Consider the following 23,533-nt stretch of genomic DNA (forward strand, 5'->3'; position numbering starts at 1 on the left):
GGAGGGAAGCGGATTGTTGGATGGGGGCGGTAAACTTGGGGGGTATTTCTGGAGAGAGATGAGAGGACTGGCTGGATAGACAGGAATGAAAGGAAAGGGGAAACAAAGATCAGATAATGGGGCCCAGGTGTGTGGGGGAGGGGAAGTGGGTCTAGGGGTTCTTGGGAAAGGGACTCTAGGATGAGTGAGGAAGAGAGCTGAAGAGAAAGATGAGTGATTCAGAAGTGGTGGCTGACAGAGATGGGAGAACGGTATACCCAGAATGGGAATTGGAATAAAGAGAGGCGAAGGAAAGAATGGGTGAGAGAGAAAAGGGAGTTGGTGACTATAAAGGCCCTTCTATGTCTAATCTGTGATGATAGGAAAAGAAATGTGAAAGGGGAAAAAGGACTTAGCTAGGGAAAGGGAAGCAAACTGAAGGAATGAAGATGGGGGTGGTATGGTGAACTGGGGCTGAGAAAGCTTAATGACAGATGAGCTTTGTATAAGGTTCACAAAATGATCTTTGGTGAGGTGCATAGTGCTGCCTACCGGAATACACTCTATATTCGGAATATACCAAATTGACCTTTGAAATTTGATTGTACTTTGTAAATTCGAGCAGTTATTATACTGTAGCATTTTTAACTTGAGCAATTTATTTTCCCCCTTTCCTTCCTTTTGTGTGTGCTTATTTTGTAAATGAATTATATGCCTAGGGTACCTTTAGGGTCCTTTAGTGGTAAGCCCCAGAGAAAATTAGCAATCAGAATAAAGAAAGTGGGTGGGGCATTAGTTGGCCATGTTGGAAGAAGAGAGAGAAATCAAAACTGAAAGCCTATTTGGAAATAGAAAGGGTATAAAAATAATAGTGAATTAAAATAACATTAGTTGGATATGATTTATAATACAATCATCCACAGTGCTAAATAACAGTTGGGATGTCATCTATACTTCACTGTGTGATTAAAGATGTTGGAACATAATTTTTATTTGAAGTAGTTTGCTATATATAGTAGAAATTATGCAGGACAGTGAATCAGAACGTTTGTATTCTAGTTCTATTTCTGCCACTAACTCATCTTTGTGTTTTTTTGAGGAAGTTACTATCTCTCTGAGTCTCCCGCTTTCTCATCTGAAAAAATAGATATAATAACCCCAACTCTTACTACTTTGTAAGATTGTTATGAGTATTAAATGAGATAGAAGTGAAGATGAAGTACTATACAAATATAAATTATTAGAACTTTTCATTTGCTGGTCTCATCATTGTTTTCTTGGGATTAGGTATCTACTTAGATTACTATTTTGATGGCTCACACTTGTGTTCAATATGCATATTTGGCCAACTGTGTTCTTCCCACAAAAACACTATCTTGGTTTAGTTAAGTCTGAGTTCAATTGTAATGAGAGTTCACCAAAAATTTTGGGGAACATTGGGTGGTAAAGCAAGTAATACAAATGGAATGTACTTGTTATCAATATGACTGCTATTGGTAATACATGCAGATTTTTCTGGTAAGTTTTATTGTAAATATCTTGTCTTAAATTCCCCAAATTGGATAAATTGCTATTTATTGATGGAGTGATGGCATATGATGGTTGCCTGATGAGGACATACACAGAACAGGTTTCTTACTATGAACTCTTGTCAAATTTTGTTTCTATTTTAGCTTTTGTGCTCTTTGCCTGCAACAGTGTCTGAAACCCAAGAAACCTGTGTGTGGAGTCTGTCGAAGTGCTTTATCTCCAGGAATCAGAGCTATGGACTTAGAAAAGCAAATTGAAGCAACAGAGGCAACCTGTAGTGGCTGCAAGAAAAATGTATGTGCAACAATCAATATGGAAGCATAAAGATGCATTCAACTTGTATTGTGCCTTTTTGAAATTCAGTTAATAAATAAGTGAGGGAGTTTATTCTAAGTGGTTACTAAGCTGTTCAATAATAATAAAATCTGATATAAAGCATTTGAAGGTTTAACACGGTACTTTCTACAGACTTGTGAGTTTAGGCAGTATGAGAATTTTATCCCCATTTTATGAGAGAAAAGACAACTAAATGGTCAAAGAGATTAAGTTGGCAGGTCAATCAGTAAACCTTTTTAAAGCACCTACTATGTGTGCTGCATTGTGCTAAGGGCTGGGGATTCAAAAAAGAGCCAAAAGACAACCCTGAGGCCTTAAGGAGCTCACAGCTTAATAGGGGAGAAAACAAGCTATATATGAAATACAAAGAAGATAATTAAAAGAAGGCTCTGGAGTTGAACATTAAGGGTCTTTTGTTGAACATTAAGAAAGGCTTTCTGTAAAAGATGGGATTTTAGTTGGCCTTAAAGGAAGCCAGTAAGAGGAGATGAGGAAGAATAGCATTCCAAACTTGGGGGATAGTCAGAGAAAATGCCCAGAGTTGAGAGAGAAAGAATGTCTTATTTGTGGAATATCCAGGAGGCCAGTGTCACTGGATTGAAGAGGACATGTTGGGAAGTAAGATGTTAAAAGACTGAAAATGTAAGGGTAATGAAGGACTTTGAATGCTTGATCCTGGAGGCAATAGGGAGCCACTGGAATTTATTGAGTAATGGAGTGATAGTAGTTGGACTTTTGCATTAGGAAAATCACTTTAGTGGCTGAATGGAGAATGGATTGGAATGAAAAGAGACTTAAGACAGGCAGATCCACCAATAGGCTATTCCACTAGCCCAGGTGTGAGATGATGAAGAGTACTCTGCATCAGAGTGGTGGCAGTATATCATAGGACAGAACCAAACTACATCCTTAACATAAATAAGGGTGTATTTGAGTGATGATTTAGAGATGAAATTGACAGGTCTTGGCAATACTATCAGGAGGGAGAGGTAGTAAAAAGGCAGAGGGACTGGGAATAGGGAAGGTAAGAAGGAGGTGCAGTTTAGAGAGAAAGATAAGTTCTATTTTGGACTTGTTGAGTTTAAGATGCCTACTAGATATCCAGTTGGAGACATCTGAAAGTTAGTTGGAGATGCAAGATTGGAGGTTAGCAAAGAGGCTGGGACTGAGAATCATCAGCATAGAAATAATAATTAAATCCATGGGAGTGGATGAAATTTCCAAGGAGTATAGAGGGAGAAGAGAAGAGGGCCCAAAACTGAGTCCTGAAAGATACCTATGGTTAGAGGGGCATGTTCTGGAAGAGGATCCAGCAAAGGAAACAGAAGGAATACCCAGGGTTAGGCAGCTAAGCTAGTAAGTGTGAATGGGAATTTTGACCCTCTTGCCTTACTCCAAAGGCTAACACTTTTGTGTTGCTTGCTTCTTGTTTTTATGGAGTAAAAAGAATAGTGGATTTGGAATTCATAGCTTTTGACTGATTTTGGGAAAGTCATTGTATGGATACGAGTTACTTTCCTCACCTGTAAAATAGGAATAATAACTCAGACTATATCACAGTGCTTTAATAAGGAAAATATTTTTAAGTGGAAAATTGTATAAATTTGAGTTATTATGCAAACAATAATAAAGATTTGAGGATCAATATCAGGCAAAAGAAAGTATAATAGTTGGACATCTGAAGAGATGCTAATACTTAACTTTTTTAAAAAGGACATCATGCCCATTTTGCAGAATCTACAAATTTAACTAGTTGATAATCATAAATTATAGTTAATTACATATGAAATCCAGATTTCAGATATTTTAGTGGAGCCTGAAGATGTAGTGGAAAGTACATTGAATTGAATATTAGAGTCAGAATTTGGATTTAAATCCCTAACTACTATTTACTACCTGTGTAACTTTGAGCAATATATTTAATCTTTTTTTGAATCATAGTTTCAGCATTTGTAAATGGAAGATTGTACTTATTAATTGCTTAAGTTTCTTCTCAGCTCTGAATCTTTAGTTCTCAGTTCTTTACAATCAAATATTCTCAAATCTCTGTAGGCTTTAAATATATTTCTGCTTTATGTAATGACCAGACTTTATAGAAAGGGCAATTCATAATTGAGTCTTAAAATTTCTAGATCTGTTGTTTGACAATCTGCATATTAATGTTACAAGCTTGTATATACTCCATCTTAAGTCCTATCAGATTTAGAAATCAAACTAAAATCGTGTTTAGTGGCCAAGTTTAAGTGGAAAAGTTAACAGAAGATTTACTGAGTCCAGAATGTGTATCTACAAGGCAAAGACCTTACCATAAGTTAAAAAATGACCTTTTGAACAGCCTCTTTAAGTTAATATTGTCATGGAATTATTTATTATGGAAGCTAAATTCTTCAGTCCAGTAAAGTGTTTTGATTAACTGAACCTTTTTAACAAATTAAAATCCACTGGCTAGCATAATCCCAGAATTTTAGAGATGGAAAGACTCGAAAAAATAAATATCTAGTCTAACTTCCTCATATTGCAAAGGAGAAAAACAGCCTCCAGAGAGGCTAGAAAACTTGCAGGTCACACAACTAACTCCTGGAACCTGGACAGACATTAGTTTAGAGGACAATCTACACAGATAGAGAAAAGATCTCATAGGCCTTTATCATTAGCTCCAGTTCTTGGATTTCTTCTCTATTCTACAGTCTTAATAATCTGTCCTCACTTTCCTGTCTACCCTATTAACAGCTGTTTCCAGCACTTCTCTTTAATCTCTTTCTTCTGCCATTTCCACTGCTGGAGGAAATCATGTTGTTCCACTCAAAATGGCCCAGGTTCAAATTCCAGTTCTCACACATTACCAGTGTGTTCTTAGGCAAGTTATTTAACATTTCTGGGCCTTCATTTTCTCATCTATAAAAACAAAGGACTTAGAATAGATGACCTTTTAGATCCCTTCCAGCTCTTAAGTCTGTGCTCCTCTGATTTTAAACCTCAACTAGGCCCTCATTGCTTTACTTTATAATGTAAACTTTTTAAGAACTGCCGTTATTTCATTCTTTGTATTTGTATATCTAGCACCTAAAAGAGTATCTGGAACATAATATAGGTTCTTAATAAATATTTGTCAGCTAATTGATATTATACCATCACTTATTTGTCTTCTTAGTCCTCAAATTCCATTGCCTTCTCCCACTCTTAGGTACCTTATACACTATTTGAATTTCCTCAGAATTTGACAGTAAACTTGTCTTTCCTGACCTATCCTTTTTCCAGTTTTGGAGAAAGAGGCACCTTCTTGCTAAAGCTAACCTTTCCACCAATATTCTCACTCTGTTCCTCTTTTCTGGAGCCTTCCCTTCAGCCCATAACCAGATCTTTTTATCTTTAAAAAAAAAAAATCCTAACTTTTTAAGCTATCTCAAGCTAATTTTCTATCTTCTTACAACTAAACTTCTAGGAGTAGCCTATACAATTATAGACTGGTAGCAACATCAACAAAGAGAAAATATTAAAAGGGGCAATAGAGCTTTTTTTTTTTTTTTAAATCCTTACCTTTCGTCTTGGAATCAATACTATATTAGTTCCAAGGCAGAAGAGTGGTAAGGGCTAGACAATGGGGGTCAAGTGACTTGCCCAGGGTCACACAGCTGGGAAGTATCTGAGGCCAGATTTGAATCTAGGACCTCCTGTCTCTAGGCCTGGCTCTCAATCCACTGAGCTACCCAGCTGCCCCAATAGAGCTTTCTGTTGATGTTGTTACCAGTCTATAACCCTTCTCCTTCACTACTTATAGCCAGACAATTGCTAAGTCATACTGATTTGTAAAATATCTTGTTTATGTCTCCCCTTTCTCACTCCCACTACAGCCAATTTTGTTCAATTTTCTATCACTTCTCACCTAAAGTATTATTGCTTAACTGATCTTCTTACCTTTAGTCTCTCCCTTTTCACATTCATTCTTTACTTGGATGCCTATATAATCTTTAACTGGTCACTTTTCCCCACTCAAAAACCTTAAAGTAACTTCTCATTTGTTCCTGAATTAAAATATAGGTCCCAAGTTCTGGCATGGGAAAAATGTCATCTGGTTCTAACCTACCTTTCTAGCATTACTACTTCACACATACTTTATTCTAGCAATACTAGCTTATCCTTATTCTTTGTTTGCCCTCTCTGGTCTCTATATAGCTACAGCCATCTTCCTAAAACAATTCCTCCCTTCCATTTTCATCTATTGAAATCTCTTCCCTTTCTAACTCTGGGGCCTGACTTTGCTCAGTCATACCTCTGTGGTAGCTCTCAGTCTGTAGATTTCTTTCTACTACCATCTTACCTTGAGAACATAGTCTGTGGCATGACCTTTCCTAAACCTCTTAAATTATCACCCCCCCAAAATATCTAGAATAGATTTCTTCCTCCTTATTCTCCCTTCCCCCCCCCTCCCCATATGTATTGAATTCCTTCCCTTCAAGGCCTACTTTGAGTGCCAACTCCTCCATGAAGCATCCCTGATGTTATACATATATACATATATGAAAATGATCCTGCCCTCCTCAAATCTTGAGGATTTTGCCTGGGCCTTTCCCTTATTACTCCCTTATATCATAATTATATGTGTATGTCTTTCTCCCCATTCGTTCTTAAGCTCTTTTACAATGGGGTTTATATCAGTATGTAGCACAATTTTTCACATTGTGGTTAATGATTGTTGAGCAAATGAATTGAATATAACTCTTTCCTGACTTTCACTCATTTAACACAGTGCTTTATGCTATATGTTTTAGTATAAGCTATATATTTGGTCCTCTTCTAGCTAGCCTTGACTTTTCAGGGGCTTTCATAGACAATGACACAACCAATTCAACCTGAGCTAGAAATAAGATTTTTCTGAAAAGAGGAGACTTAAGCTTAGTTAAATCAATTTCTATCTCTTGGTATTACTTTCTTCTACATACATTGTATTTGTTAAATTCTAACTATCCTAGCTCTTTTGTAAAGTGATTCTAGGATGGGCATCTCCAGTTGGCCAGTAACTTGAGGATTGTGAAGAAGCTAAGGCAAAAGACTTGTGTCAGACACCTTTATTTTTGACTTTTTGACTCCAATCGATTTCTCCTTTCTCTGTCTATAAGACCTCAATCCCTTGGACAAAGCAGGGATTCTTTCCCCTCTTTTAAACATTCTAACTAGCTCTTTCATATTGATTCTCTAGCTGGTTCTGTCAAAAATGCGTAACCATGTGGCTTCCTGTTCCAAGTATCAGAGCTACCTAATGGAAGGTGTTAAGGCTACTACTAAGGATATGGCACATCAGCCAAGGTAAATGTTACCACTCAACTACTCTTTTCCTTGTAGTTTCCATAAGTCTTATACTCTAATTGAGAATCATTTGAAAATGAACCAAAGGTGTTAAGACACTTAATAACTTCAAGAAGGGAGAAGTGTAAGCATTTTATTAGTTTTAGCTGGTTGATGTTTGTATTTTTTTTATTACTGGACTGGGAATTAGTCATGGGTTCTAGCTTTGTCTCTGTCACTAACTAGTTGACTGACCCTAACTAAGCAAGTTAGGCCCTTGGTAAATGTAAATGAGGGAGGAGGGGGCTAGATAATTTAATATTTTATGAGTTTGTTTAAGTACCTGTTAGGGTTTGCAAAATACTTTCCTCATTACAGGTCTTTGAGGTAGGTAATGCCAGTATTTTAATCCTTATTTTGTAGATTGAAGAACTGAGACTTAGAGAAATTAGGTTGCTTAACTTGGATTTGAAGCCAGATTTCCTCACTTCAAGCATAGCACTTTTTTCTATTATACCATTCTCCTTCTCAAATCATCTTTGTCATGTCACAGTAAATGAATTGTATAGCACATGATTTTTCTGAAATGCTTAGCATAGTTTCACATAATAATAGATATTTGATGTGGAGGCAGTGAAGTAGATCCATGGGTTGAGAGCAGGCCTAGAGATAGGAGTTTCTGGGTTCAAATTTGGCTTTAGACTTTTCCTAGTTGTGTGTCCCTGGGCAAGTCAACTTAATCCCCATTGCCTAGACCTTCCTACTCTGCAGCCTTAGAACTAATACACAGTATTGATACTAAGATGAAAGGTAATGGTTTTAACAGTAAATAAATATTTGTTGAAATGTAGCTTAGTTTTCTAATTGTGTGGTTATTGATTTGTATAGGTGATTTTTCTCCCCCTCTCTAGGAATATTCCTAACAGATTCACCTTTCCATGCCCTTATTGTCCTGAGAAGAACTTTGATCAAGAAGGACTAGGTGAACACTGCAAAATATACCACAGCACGGACACTAAATCAGTGGTAATATGGATTTTCTTTAAACTTAATTTTTCTTTATACAGAAGGTACCCAGTATGAATATTTAGATTGATGATAAGAGATAATTTAGAGGACACTACTTGACCAGCCTATTATGCCTTTGAATTTTTTCGAATATATCCAGATTTTCTCCATCTTACTGGCAACATAAATTAGTTTTTCCTTATAATAATTGGCAATTTGTCTCTTTAATTGAATGATGTCACCAGCTTTATTCTGGATTCACAATGGAGTAGTTTCCCTGAACAGTAGCTGTTTTGGGGGCTCTCCTTTGCTAGCACTTTCCCTCTCCTATCAATGTCCTCCACCTTTTTCTTTTCCTCATACCCTGTCTATATTTCAAGGCCCAACTCTTATCCCTTGTCTGTGAAGACTTCTGAAGCTATCACGATGTACAATGCTTATTTTTAATTTATTTTTTGGTATAGTGCTTTCTTGTTCCTATGACTTCAGTACATACTTCCTGTATACTTAACTTGGCAGCTTGTTATCTAGAACCTGATAGCATTTCTTGTATTATTTGTCTTGTGTTGCTACTTAATCATCAAGCATTCATTAAGCATCCATTATGTACTAGATGTGCTGGATGTTGAAAATAAAAGGTGTGTTAATCATGTTTTGGTGTGATGACTGTTTAGATTTTGGAAATTACATTTTGAGAGGCTTATATAATTCAGCACTGAGAAGAGCACTGGATTGGGAGTCAATCAGTAAACCTAGTTTCCCCATGTAGAAAATGGGTGGTTAAAACTAGATAAATAAGATCCTTTCACACTCATTTTCTAAAATTTTGTGATTCTTTTTGTTTTTCTCTTGGTTTAAAGGTCTGTCCAATTTGTGCCTCAATGCCCTGGGGGGATCCTAATTACCGGAGTGCTAATTTCATGGATCACATTCAGCGCAGACATCAATTTTCCTATGACACTTTTGTGGTGAGTGATACTTCCAAGCTGGAAATTTTTCCTGCCGAATTAGCTATACTCTTGTGAGGAAAACAATCAGGAAATCCATCAGGATTGTTACATGTTTAATATTTTCCCCCTAAGTATTCCATTAATGTCTCTGTTTTTAAGAACTATATTTCATATAGTATATTACTTCATGTGTTAAATTTGTCTTTCATTCCAAATGGTGCAGTTTTAAAATGTTGTGAATCAGGCTAGCTCTAAGAAATAGTAGTGCCTGAAATTATAATCACTTACTAGGATGAAAAAAAAATAGTAAAAAAAAAAGTTTGATTTACCCTTGATTTTTCTCAATTGTCTTTTGATGTGATCCAATATCTTTTGATATGTAAGGCTTCTACTCATTTTACATCTGAAAGTGGACATTGCTGCTATGGTCTGGAAGAATTTAGCCTACCTTAAGTGTGATTAATTGGTTTTAATTGGAAACCATATTTGTCTTCCCAGAGACCCAAATTAGGAAATCTAGGAACTTAACATATTGTCAACAAGGGCCAAAGAAAGAGTTAAAAAAATAACCCAGAGGATCTGGAAGTGGTTTTGTTATATTTTGATTATCTTAAAAGAAGAAAGGGAAGAGAATGTTTTAAAAAAAAACTAAAGAAGAGAGATGAGATGAGGTAATTTAAAAGAACGACAAGAAGAAGATTGTGGGAGGGGATGGGGCATTACTTGAATGTCACTTCTTTCTGAATCAGAGGAGAGAGTAGAATATACAAAGCTTAATATAGAAATAGATTGAACTTAGAGGAGAAAAAAGTAGTGAAGTAGAAAATAAGTGGTAGATTCAGGGAGGGATTAGTCCTAAGCAAAACAAATTATTTGACTTCAGGAGAGTAGATTGTAAAGATGGCTTTAAAAGGAAAGAATGGTTAAAAAAAAAGAACCAAACAAAAAGCCCAGTGATTTGGGCTGTAGGAGAGAAGAAGGGCAGGGGAGAAGCAGATAACTTCAAACTACAGCATGGGTGCTGAGCATACTCCTTTCCACCCTCTTTTTTGGTTAAAGAGATGAGCAGTGGGCAAGGCAAAAAGAGAAAGTCTAGAGTGTAAAATGGAGGGAGATACACAATTAATTAATAAATTGATTCCGTTGAACTCAACTATAAAATGGAAGAGAATAGCAGAATGACTCAGAAAATAGAATTCAGTGATAGATTCTTTATAAGAAATATACTCAAAGCATAAAGATTCATATTTAGGTTAAAATAGGGGATTAGAGAAAAATCTAACACTGTAGCTGGTATCAAGAAGAACTTAATAATCATGGTTTCAGGCAAGGCAACAGCAAAAGTTATATTATGTTTAAAGGCACCATGAATTAGTATCAGAAGTTAAAATGTATGCACTTAATGACATGTCATCGAAATACTTGAAAGAAAAGTTAAGTGACTTACTGGGAGAAATACAGAGTAAAAACCAAAGGTTTGGAGACCTCATTGTTCCCCTTTCAAAGCTAGACAAATCTGACTAAAAAAAGGCAAGAAAGAAATTATGGACTTGGACAGATTTTATTTAATTAAATTAAATTAATTTAAACTAAATTTTTACATACACTGATTCTCTGTGGTATGATTCATGAATAGGAGAAAGTATATATAATCCTTAGCATGATAGCATTACAAAAATTGTACTAGGACAAAAACCTCACAGACATGCAGAAAAAATTTTATCCAATTAAATCCAAAAAGACAACAGCACATTTCAATAAAGGGTCATTGAAGAAAGATTAAAAATTAACTGCACACTGAATAAATTAATCCTGAGGAATTGATGGATTAAAGAACAAATTATAGAAATAGTAAATGATTTCATCAAAGATAATGACAACCTAAAGATTTTAGATGCATCCAAAAGACTTTTTTAGCTCTAAATACTCTCATCAAGAAAAGAGAGAACATATTAATGAATTGGGCATACAACTTAAAAAAAACAAACCTAGAAATTAATAAATAAAAAAAAATTAAGCCCTCCAGTTAATTACTAAAATAGAAATTCTGAAAATCAAAAAAAGAAAATTAAAAGCAAAAAATCCATCAAAATAATAATATTAGAAGCTTTTAAAAATTTAATTACTAAATTTTATTTTTTAAAAAGGAGGAACTTGATATATGCAAATTTACCTTTAGTTGTATCATAGCACTACATGTTAATAACTGTTAGGTCCTAATGATAGGATAAGCACAGCAGAGACAGGGCAATGAAAAAAATCATTGAAGGGGGCAGCTGGGTAACTCAGTGCATTGAGAGCCAGGCCTTGATGGGAGGTCCTAGGTTCAAATCTGGCCTTAGACACTTCCCAGCTGTGTGACCTTGGGCAAGTCACTTGACCCCCATTGCCTACCCTTACCGCTCTTCTGCCTTGGAACCGATCCTCAGTATTGATTCTAAGATGGAAGGTAAGGGTTTATTTAAAAAAAAAAAAAAAAGCATTGAAAATAGGAGTCAAGAAACTTTGATTTGAGCCCCAGCTTTTCTACTTTGTTAATGTTTTTACTCTTTCTCTCCAAGACTCAGTTTCCTCATCTGTAAAATGGGGACAATTATACTTTTACCACTTCATGAGGTTGCTGTGAGGAAAACACTGTGTAAATGGTAAATTACGATAGATCTGTAAATTACTTGTATTTCAGTAATTAATAAAATTCCTGATGGATTCCTTTCTTGCCTAAAATTAGAAATGAGCCATGCTGATGTTACTAATTCTAGAAAAACTTTGCTGTTAGTGCCCTGCAACACTTAATGAATGCTTGTTAATTGGTTAATTCCATTCTTAAATTTCATTTGCCCTCTTAAGAGGAAAATTTGTACTTAACTAAGTATAATTTACGTCCATCCTCCCATCCCTCATCACTACATGATCATCACCAATTGTTGCTGAGATTTCATGTTGCACAATACTCTGTTTATGTCCTCAGGATTATGACGTGGATGAAGATGACATGATGAACCAGGCTTTGCTACGTTCCTTAATAGATAAATGAACTCAAAATTTGTTTCAGAGTTTTTTTGGATTATTTTTCCCATCCTAAGGTTTACATAGAAGAACTAGAAGCAACATTATCTTTTTTTTTTTTTTTAAACCCTTACCTTGTGTTGTAGCATCAACTCTTAAGACTGAAGGGCAAGGGCCAGGCAACAAAGAGGGTTAAGAGAATTGCCCAGGGTCACACAGCTAGGAAGTGTCTGAGGCCAGATTTGAACCCAGGACCTCTTGACTCCAGGCCTGGTGTTCTATCTACCATTTTCCTAACTGCCCCTAGCAGTATCTTTTTTTATGGGCATGGTTACAGCAAGGATCATGGTCAGAACCCCCTTTTTTCGTGGCCTTTGAAACTCTTGACTCCATCTTAGCTCCCTCTTTTTTGGGCAGGTTTTGGTATCTTGCACTTCTAATTTCTGCTCTACAGTGATAACTGTAGATATGTAGATAACTGGTATATTTTTTCTTTTCCCTCTCTTGCTTTTATTTTCATCCCTTCTAGTATTTACTGGTTACTTCCTATAAGCTGGTCACATTGTAAGTTGTAGCAAAACAGAGATAGCGAAAAGTCTAACTTCTTTATTTTCTTGTCCATGGAGCTATGATAAAGCACTGAATGTTTCATCAGACTTTGAACTAGGATGGCTTATAGAATTTGGCCTTATTTGCCTAAGGCTGGGATTAATTTTCCAGTAAAGTTCTTGAAAACCCTTTTAAGAGTGTTTAGTAGGGTTTATAGTGTTGTGAATGATAATTTTTTATTACATTTCCATACTACCCAAGCACACCTAGAATTCCAACTGATTCATAGTCTTAAATTTAATGCCTATTTGGTACTGCTTAGTACCAAGTACTGGGTACTGGTTAGTAATTGACCTCTTTTATGGGCATAAATAAATGTTTCTAGGATTGAATAGTAAAATTCTTAATCCTTGCAAATAGAAAGAAACATCTTTTTTTGAGGCCTGGTATTTTTTAGGTGTCTCACCTGATGTTTACCTTCCTTATATGGGGTCTTGTTACTTTCTTGGCCTATAGACCATGTAGCAAAGTGTTAAAATAACAATTTCAGAACATAAGAGCTTTCCAAAGGAAACTGGTGGAAAGAGATTTTTAAGTTCTGCTATATGACAGTAGTGTTTGGGTTTTTTCCTAAAAGTAAATTATAATATAAACTGAGAAATTTTTGTTTTATTTCTTGAATGGTTTCTTTGTGGAATCAGTTTCTACAGAGAAATCCATATAGAAAATGTCATTTTGAATTCATGAAAACAATTCATGAAATTCATGAAAATATAAGAACTCAGAATGCCCTCAAGTAGACCCTATTATCTGGAGGTAACATAGAAGCAAAGTGTTATCTTCCAAAAAAAAAATCTCCTAATATATAGAACGTTGTAAATAGAAGTTCTTTGCACACAGTAGAAAATGTTGTTTTATTAATCATCTGGATTTCAAGATTCTTATTTCCTTTTTTATTCCAGGAAACCTGCTTTGGAAACTGTTCAGGGAACTTGAAGTTCAGCATACTTTGCTAATATTAATAAGCACAAGGCCAAAGCGCTTTGAGCCTCTTCTGTAAGAGCTGAGCTCTGCTTGCCTCCTAATGAACAAAAGGAGGATGGAACCAGATCAAGTTGTGATCTCGTTCTTTAGATTTCATGTCTAACTGCTGGATTTAATCTAGTCAATGACTGATGTTCCAGGTAATCAGACATGCTTTAGGCCTGTATGCTGCTACCCTACCTTTCCTGATGGGCTTAAGTAGCATCTGTAAATGCCAGTTGATTCCTGAAAGCCCTCTATAACTCCAAATGCTAGTGTTTTGAGTTTATCTTTTTAGGCTTTCTGTACCATAGTTGGATCCCAGAGTTAAGAACGTTGTTGTAATATAAGTCCTAGAGAAATTTCAGTTTAACACTGTACCGAGCTATAATTCTCTAGAGGTTAGATAGGAAAAGTTATGCCTCAACTTTGGGATTTGAAGTTTTAACTAGAGTGTATCAGACTCACTGGGCAAAGGGATCAACTTGATTCCGATTATTTTCTTGTATTAATCTTAAGTGCACTTCATGTATTTCTTGTAAGAAGACCTTTCAGAAAATGAGAACTTTATCTTGTTCTGACTTTTAAAAGTCAACATACGAATAAATTTAATAATTTATTAAATTTTCGGCTTGTTTTGACTTACTATCTTCTGGGTGACTGGGGCTTTCTTCACTCACTTTTTAAAAAGTTTTCATTTTTTTCAGTTACATGTAGGAACAATTTTTGACAGTTGTTTTTTTGACATTTTAAAATTCAGATTTCCTCTCTTTGTACCCCACCCCAATAAGTAGTTTGATATAGGTTGTACTTATACTTTCATTTAATTCATATTTCCATGTTGCTTATATCATGATAGAAAGCACATATCATAAAGTAAGGAATTCAAGTATGTTTACTAGTTAAGGGCCAAAATGGTGGAGCAAAAAACATATTGGATCTGGTAATTAGTAAACCTGGCTTGAGCCCTTTCTCTGCCATTCTCTGCCTTCTGTGACTGATCAAATCAATTAAGCTTTGGGGACTTCAATCTCTTATAAAATGGCAATACTTTCCTCACAGTGTTGTTTTGAAGAAAACATTTTGTAAACTGTTTAGTGTATAAATTACCCTTCCCCATATATATGGAGGGTAATTTATTATCATATTTTATATTTATATTACCATATATTGCCATATATACATATAGGTGTATATATATGGAAAATGCTTTTTCATCTTCTATTTTCTCCTTTATCTTTTCTGTGTTCTTTCATTTTCTACAGAACTTATGTACACAATATATTAATATTAGTCATGTTGTAAAAGAAAGCACAGACCAAAAAATAAAACAAAAGAAAAATATATGCATTTAAAAAAAAATCTTGTGAAGAATGTGTAGTGGAAGAGGGCATGCTTTGATCTGTACTCAGATTCCAATCGTTCCTTCTTTGGCTATGGATAGCACTTTCTTCATGAGCCTTGTGATATTGGAGACTTGCTTTGTTGATAACAGTTTAGTTCTTCGCAGTTGATCATCATATATTTCTGTACTATATACATTGTTCTCCTGGTTCTTCACTTTTCATCAGTTCATATAAAAATCTTTCTGAACTTATCCTGTTCATTGTTCCTTATGGCACAATAGTATTCCATTAAAGTCACATACCATGACTTGTTCAGCCAATCTCCAGGTGACAAACAGTCCCTTAATTTCCAATTCTTTGACACTACACAAAGAACTGCTAGTGATATTTTGGTATAGGTGGGTACTTTTCCCTTATCTCTGATTTCTTTGGGATACAGACCTAGTAGTGGTATTGTATATCACAAGGATATGCACCTTTGAGCCTGGTTCCATGTTCTCCAGAGTGGTTGTATCAGTTCACAATTCCACCAACAGTATATTACGACTCACTTTTATCCTACACTAAATGTCATTTTCTGCCCAATATAAGCCTGTTTCTCTAACCATGCTTAATAATCCTCCCATCAAAGCCTTGCTGTGTTGCCTTGGGTTGTGGTGATCTCGGGTTTTCAGACTGAGTCAATACAGCATGATCTTTGGTCTCAGCAGAAAAGGGCTTTGAGCATGTCTCTGGCAACATTCTTGTCTGGACCAATCTAAGTTCAGAAAAGCTTATCGCTAGAAGGTTGGCCACCAGGTGATGGGCTGATTGATTGGCAACAATGGAAAACTTCAGCTCGAGTACTGTGCTGAAACAACAGAGCTTTTTTTTGAAGAAATAGTAACAGCTTTATGCCTTTCATGTAACCAATCTGTCGTGTATATTTGTGGGGAATGAGAGGGAGCAAGCATTTATTAAGTGCCTGAGTGCCAGGAACTGTGCTAAATGCTTTATAAATAGCTCATTTGATTATCATATTAGTAACCTTTTCCTCAGTTTGTAGATTAGAAAATACTCAGAGACACCAAGGCCATGTAACTCCCAAGTCCCTAAGGTCTTTTTTTAATCAAAATTTAAAAATCAGAATTATGATTGGTCATTGCACTAATCAGAGCTCTCTAGTCATCAGATGAACTGCTATCTAGCCATTTCTCCATTTTCTTCATTTGAAGTTGGCCTTTTGAACCTTATAGTAAGACATTTATCTCTATTAAGTTGACTTACTGGACTCGGCCCAATGTTGTAGCTAGCCTGTTAAAACCTTTTTCCATCCTGTTATCCAACGCATTCGCTATCTCTCCTAAATTTGTGTCATTTGTAAATTTCACAAGCATTCCATCTGTCCCTTCATCCAAGGCATTAATAAAAATGAGAAATAGCACATGATCAAGGACAAAACTCCAGGAGATTTTATTAGAGGTCTCCTTCCAAGCTGATGTCAAGCCATTAATGACTGCTCTGTTGGTCCAGCCAACAAGCATTTATTAAGGGCCTACTAAGTTCCAGACCCTTAATAAAAAGAATGAAACGATTGCAACTCTTAAGAAATGTACACTTAAAACAAACTGTTACTTTCTGTCCTAATACCTCTTGACAGAAGTGCAAGGGCTAGGCAATTGGGGTTAAGTGATTGCTCAGGGTCTGAGGACAGATTTGAACCCAGGTCCTGATTCCAGGTCTGACACTATCCACTGAGCCATCTATGTGCCCTGAAACTCACATTCATGAAGACAAATATGGCTAAAAAATACCAAATACTTTGTTCCTTAAATTTATCTTTAAACCATTAACCTTCCGTTTTATTTATTTGTTTATTTAAAACTCTTACCTTCTGTCTTAGAATCAGTACTGGGTATTGGTTCTAAGACAAAAGACCAATAAGGGCTAGGCAGTGGGGTTTAAGTGACTTGCTCAGGGTCACCCAACTTGGAAGTGTTTGAGATCAAATTTGAACCCAGGATCTCCTGCTTCTAGCCCTTTCTTCATCCACTGAGCCACCTAGCTTCCCCCTTAAATTTATGATGTGTTTAGGTTGCCTATATGTTTGGAGCTTATTATGGTGTACAGTATAAGAAGCTGTCTCCCTAGATTTCAGCTAAGCATTTCCCAATTTCATATAATTGTAGCTAGGCAAAGAGATAGGGGTTAAGACATATCTCCAAACTCCCTCTTGGAGACATTTGCAGAGTAAATGCAAAGCAGATAAATACAAGGTAATGAGGGAGAGAAGGCACTAGCAGCTGGGAGAATTAGGAAATGCTTTAGTTGGAAGATAGTGCTTAAGTTGTGCCTTGAAGGAAGAAAATGGTTCTGTGAGGCAGATGGGAAAAGAGTGTATTGCAGGCATGGCCAGCAGCCAGTACAAAGGATGGAGAAATGAAGTATCCTGTGTGAAAGACCAGAGAGAAGGCCAGTTTGGCTGGATCACAGAAGGTGGGAAAAGCAGCAATAGTAGAAGAGGCTGAAAACAGGTTGGAGGCCAGGCTTTAAGAGCTTTAAAAGCTAAAAAAAAAAAGATATTATCTTAGAAACAATAGGGAGCCACTGATGTTTATTGAGTAGGAGTCACTAAGGAAAGTGACAACTGTGTGAAGATGGATAGGAGTTGGGAGAAATAAGGCAAGGATACCAATAACCTAGCCAAGATGCAATGAAGGTCTGAACTAAAGTGCATAGGGAGGTCTGAGGCAATAGTTATAATAATATAATAGATAATATTATAATAGATGTAATGTTATAATTATAATAGATAAAATTATGTAATAATATAATAGATAGAAATGATAAAATTTTGGCACCTGATTGGGTCTGGGGTGAGGGAGATTGAGGAATCAAGGAGAAGATTTTGGAATTGGGAGACTGGAGGAAGGGTAGTGCCTTTGACAGAAACAACATTTAGAAGAGAGGTAAGTTTGGAAGAAACCTGTTTTGGAAACTTTTGAGTTTGAAATGTTTCTGAGGGATATCCAGTTAGAAATGTCCAATAGGCAGTTGATGATGTAAAGTTGAAACTCAGAAAAGAAACTGATTGGGATAGGAGTGGCCATAGAGCTACTACTGTGAGATGTCTGCAGGGAGATGACAAGTCAAGTATAACCATGAAAGCTGATGAAGTCACTGAGAGTGTTGAAAGATGTCTAACCCATGTCTTTCCTTGTCTACAACAATCTCATGAGAGATCAGCAAATGCTTTCCCTGATATCTAGGCAGATCATGCTCCAAATATGCAAGCAACCTGAATACATTAGAAATAAAATTTAAAGGAGGATGGGTCAAGTCTCCAAGATAACAAGGTTCCCACGATGAAAAATGCTATCCACAGCCAAAGAAGGAACTGTTGGAGTCTGATTGTGGATCAAAGCATGCCATCTCTCATTTGATTTCCTTTATGAGTTTTTTGTTGTAAGTAGACGTGTGTCTTCTATCATGGCATGAGGAATATGGAAATAGGTATTGCATGAAACTACTCATATAGCAACCACCCAGGTGAGTGAGGAGAAATGGAGGGGAAGGGAAGGAGGAAATCTGCATTGTAAAATGTCAAAAAAAAAATTGTCAAAAATTGTTTCTACCTGTAATTGAAAAAATTAAAAAAAAATTTTTTAAGCCTTAAACAAGAATGGAGCAAAGCATTTTCAGCTATAGTCTTAAGGAAAGAATTCATAACCACACAAGGAGCAGAAGAGATCACAGAGTACATCATTTAGATTATATAAAATTGAAAAAAGTTTTCTGAATTTGAAACTGACATTTCACCTTACACCTAGCAAAATGGTCTTTTTGAAATGGTAATGGAAATATTTGGTATTTGAGGGACCCTGAAAAGAAAGGCATACTAATTTATTCTTCGTAGAGCTGTGTAAATTGGTCTAAACGTTTCCTACTTAGACTTCCCACTACTGGGCATGTAACCCAAAAAGGGAAAAAAACCAACTTGGAACAATGCTTCTAATTAAAAAACAAACTGGAAAGAAAGGGGTTTCCTAACAACGAGGAACAGGTGAAAAAGCTGTGGTTCATGAAGAATAATTTAAAAATGATACATATGAGGAATTTAAAAAACATGACAAGGGGCAGCTGGGTAGCTCAGTGGATTGAGAGTCAGGCCTAGAGATGGAAGGTCCTAGGTTCAAATTCAACCTCAGACACTTCCCAGCTGTGTGACCCTGGGCAAGTCACTTGACCCCCATTGCCCACCCATACCATTCTTCTACCTAAGAGCCAATACACAGAAGGTAAGGGTTTAAAAAAATAATTAAAAAAAAAATAAAAAATATGACAAGACTTGTTTGAATGGATACTAAGAATAATATTTGATCATATCCACATTTCCAGTCTTTATCTCTTACCTGCTCCACTTCCACACCACCAGTTGCCTATTGGACATCTCTAACTGGATATATTTCAAATTCAACATGTCTAAAATTGAGTTGGTGGTTCAGTGGATAGAGAGCCAAGCCTAGAGTTGGGAGGACTTGGGTTCAAATTTGGACTCAGACACTTCCTAACTGTGTGACCTGGGCAAGTCATTTAACCCCAGTTGCCTAGCCCTTATCACTCTTCTGTCTTGGGACTGATGCTTAGTTTTGATTTTAAGACAGAAGTTAAGGGTTTAAGAATTGAACTCATCTTTCCACCTTGTAAAAATAATATTAGGCTAGCAATGCAAGGCACAAGGAATGCTAAAGAGACTTGTTTGTGAAAAATAAACAATTTATTTAAATATATATAAAAGAAAAAAGATTTCTAATTCTAAGGGATTCTAACTCCACCCAAATAAACTCCCAGGTCCCGAAAGGAACCACTTTTATGGTTCACAGGCTATGCTGATCCTCCCTGATCTAACTAACCAAATTTATACTATTCTAAATAAACCTAATCATAATAACTTTTTTTAACTTAATATTTTTTTAAGAAAAATTTTCCATGGTTACATGATTCTTGTTTTTACTTTCCCCTTCACTCCCCCCCCATATCCAAAGTGCATTTCCACTGGTTTTAACATGTGTGATCAATCAAGACTTATTTACATATTATTGATAGTTGCATTGGTGTGGTCGTTTAGTGTCTCCATCCCCAACTATGCCCGCATCAACCCATGTGTTCAAGCTAACCACTATACGCTTTTAAGTTATAAAGATAACCAAGGGCTAGATGGTTGAGTCTCCACAAGAATCAAGTTAGGACTCTGAGCCTTAACAGACTCAGAGTTCAAACCAAAGACCAGGTTTTATTTGTTTGTTTTTTCACAGTTTAACCAATCTATAGACAGTGACAGATAAATGAATAGTGTTTCCCAAGTTGGGAAAGAAAACACTCCACTCCTTCAAGTCTTTTCCTCAGACCGAGATAGAGAGAGGCAAAGATGTTACCTTCTCCAGTCCTGAGAGAGAAAGCAGCTGCGTGTGGCTCTGTCAACTGCCAGAAGCCCCTCCTGGAATGCCACACCCAGAGAGTGTAACTGTCATAGAAATAACGGTTATAACTGCCAACAGTTGAAATTAACACTCTCTCAGCTCTATTTGAAAATCCAATTCTTCCTCAAGCCAGCTTCTCTACTTCCTTATCTTTAAACTAATAAAACAATACTTATTTTCTAATATCATCCTTATAACCTGTACCCACTCCTCACATTTTCCTTCTCTCTATTCAGGGTATTACCACCCTTCATTGTTTGGCTGTTTGATAAAATTTACTTGTGGATCTACCTGTCATGGATTATTTTTTTTTCCAGTTTATTTTATAGCTTGTTCACTTAATTTTTTCTGACATTAAGTTATTTGAATACTCTTGTTTCTTCTTTTCCAATCTAAACATTTTCTCTTTTTGAAAGTATTCATCCCTTTCTCCTAAGCTATCAGTTTTGTTAGCATGAATTTGGTGTGAGAATGAGATTAAATCTAAAGATGGACAGGTTTACCCAATAAAAACCCTTTTTCACCCCTTACGTTGGGCAAAATAATTTCTAATAATTTCCTTTATTTCCTTTAAAAAATTTCTCAGCTCTCCATTTTAATTTGTGATATGAACAGTTTGGTGTTCTTTTTAAAAATCAATTTCCAAAATTTTTATTAATTTCCCAAAATTTTATTCTCTCAATCCTAAAGATTCTCTCAATCTTTAAAGTTTCTCAGATTTTTAAATTATTTAAACTATGGTTACACATAATAGGATTGCTGGGATAGGAAGATAAGCTGCCAATTGGGGGGAAAATTATATAAAATCCTTTTTTTTTTTTAAACCCTTACCTTCTGTCTTAGAATTAATACTGTGTATTGGGTCCAAGGCAGAAGAGTGGTTTGGGCTGGGCAATGGGATTAAGTGACTTGCCCAGAGTCACACAGCTAGGAAGTGTCTGAGGTCAGATTTGAACCTAGGACGTCCCTTCTCTAGGCCTGGCTCTCAATCCACTGAGCCACCCAGCTGCCCCCAGTTCAGCTCCCTTTAATTCATACTTTGTGCATTTGTGTATTAGACCTCTGAGGCCAGGAGTGCCATTGCTATCTCCTTTCTTGAATTTATCTCCTGTGAAAATCTTGACATCTCTCCTGCTAGTCTTGCCATAGTGTGTGTATTCTCTGATTTCTAGCTTGGGATATGAAGGGAGGCACTTTTCTCCATCCCTCTTCTGTTTCTAACCACCAGGGGGACTTCCTGAATGAGGCCAGGAGCTTTCCGATGATAACATGGACAGCTTCAACGACTGGCACCTGCCTGGTCCTCCAGCTCAGACCCAGGGACTGACGCAAACTCGTCTCTTCCCTCTTTGGCTCAGGCTGATCTCCTAAGCAACCAGGACCGAGGCTTTCCTCTATAGCATAGCTTTTTGGTTCGTGGTTTTGTTTTTTGTTTTCCCCAACTCAAGTATACGCAAATGAAAAAGGAAATTGAGTCAAGGGTTAGAATTTAGACTCTTGCAATTTGTAGGGCTCTAAAAATAACAAGAACAACCCATTCTATTTTTAGTTCCACCTCCGCCCCCTAGCCTGTGCTGGAGGAGAAAACAGTCTTCCCCTTTAAAATGAATGGAATCCTTTCTCCTTCTATCTCTGTCCAAACACCAGTGACAAATGCAAACAGATTGGATTTGATGACCCTCAATTTTTGGAAATACCAACCATTTAAACAGCAGGATCATAAAATTTAAAAAGCAAAACAAAAACTCCCAGTGCCGACTGAAGCAACCAGGAACAGATGAAGAAGAAAAACAGGAAGTGAAGGTACTGACTAACAAATATGAAGGAAAAAAACAAAACAAACAAAACCCCTAGCTTCTCCCTAGAGAGAGAAAGGGAAGAGTAAAAGGGTCATTACCATCTCATCCTCCTACTTCAAGCCTGATCTGCAAGGAAAGTCCCAATTTACTCTGGTCTCCTGATCTCTCCCTATACCATCTGCTCCTGCCTGAAATGCTTCTCAGATGACCTTTTCTGGCCCCTATTCATCACTCAAGGTGATCCCTCTATAATTGCACAAGACCTTCTTTCTCTTCCTCTCCTCTCTAGTCCTCTCCTCTCCCTTTCCCTTTCCCCTCTCCCTCTGCTCTCCTCTCCTTTCAACTTCCTACTGATAATCTAGAGCAGGAGTCGGCAACGTATGACTCTTGAGCCATATTTGGCTCTTTTGAGGGCCAGATAGGGCTCTTTCTGCAGGAGCCATAAAGTCATTTTTTTTCAGGAGCTGTTACAGGAGCGCACCCTGTGAGCACTATACGGCTCTCACGAAATTACATTTTAAAAAATGTGGCGTTTATGGCTCTCACGGCCAAAAAGGTTGCCGACCCCTGATAAGAGAATGAAGAGAAATTCCTGGAGCCCCTTTTTGTTTTCTTTTTGGAAGGACACCAACTTGCTCTTTGTGCACAGATATTAATCGCTTGACCATGGCAGAAATATAAGCATTCTGCAGGTCATTGCAAAGTTTTCCTTATAAAAAAAGTCACTTATTACCGGCATGACCTTGAATAAGTCATGTATGTTCTCTGGGTCTCTGTTTTCTCATTTGTAAAATGAGATGATTGGACAAGTTGGCCTCTGCAGCGCTTTTCATCTCTAAGCATAAGATCCTCTTATCCTCAGGGGTCTGGAGAGTTTCTACGTCAACCTGCTTCTGAAGGTTTTCAACTCTAGAGTTGTTACTCTCCTTACCTCGTTAGCACCTTCTTGCCTCTTTAGGTCCTTGCAGGCTAAGCACAACATTCTTCCCTCATTTTGATCATTTCTTATTGCCTCTTTCCCATGCCTTGTTTTGCCAACTTCCTCCTTCATTTCCTTCTCTTTTGTTTCTTCTGATAGTTGTCCTTCTCCTTTTATGTAAGCTTTTTTCTCCCTCATCTCCTTCAACTTCTACTCAAGTCCCTCCCAAATTTCTTTCTCCCACAATCAATCTCTGGCTTTCTTCACGATTCCAAAATCTTTTTCATATCTCTTCCCCAACTCCTTTTCCTCTTTTAGCAAATTCTTCTCCTTCAGCTTCAGTCCT

General features: G+C 36.6%; 1 protein-coding gene across 1 annotated transcript in view; it reads left to right on the forward strand.

Moving 5' to 3' along the window:
* Window positions 1-14,288, forward strand: part of RNF114 (ring finger protein 114) — a 14,869-nt gene extending 581 nt beyond the window's left edge. The window contains exons 2-6 of the mRNA XM_044663823.1: window positions 1,653-1,803; window positions 7,043-7,149; window positions 8,040-8,154; window positions 8,997-9,104; window positions 12,055-14,288. Coding sequence (XP_044519758.1) covers window positions 1,653-1,803; window positions 7,043-7,149; window positions 8,040-8,154; window positions 8,997-9,104; window positions 12,055-12,120 — 547 coding nt within the window. The 3' untranslated portion in view covers window positions 12,121-14,288. The remainder of the gene's footprint in view (window positions 1-1,652; window positions 1,804-7,042; window positions 7,150-8,039; window positions 8,155-8,996; window positions 9,105-12,054) is intronic.
* The last annotated feature ends 9,245 nt before the right edge of the window (window positions 14,289-23,533 follow it).

Source organism: Gracilinanus agilis, chromosome 2 (assembly GCF_016433145.1).
Source record: "Gracilinanus agilis isolate LMUSP501 chromosome 2, AgileGrace, whole genome shotgun sequence".
Lineage (NCBI taxonomy): Eukaryota > Metazoa > Chordata > Mammalia > Didelphimorphia > Didelphidae > Gracilinanus > Gracilinanus agilis.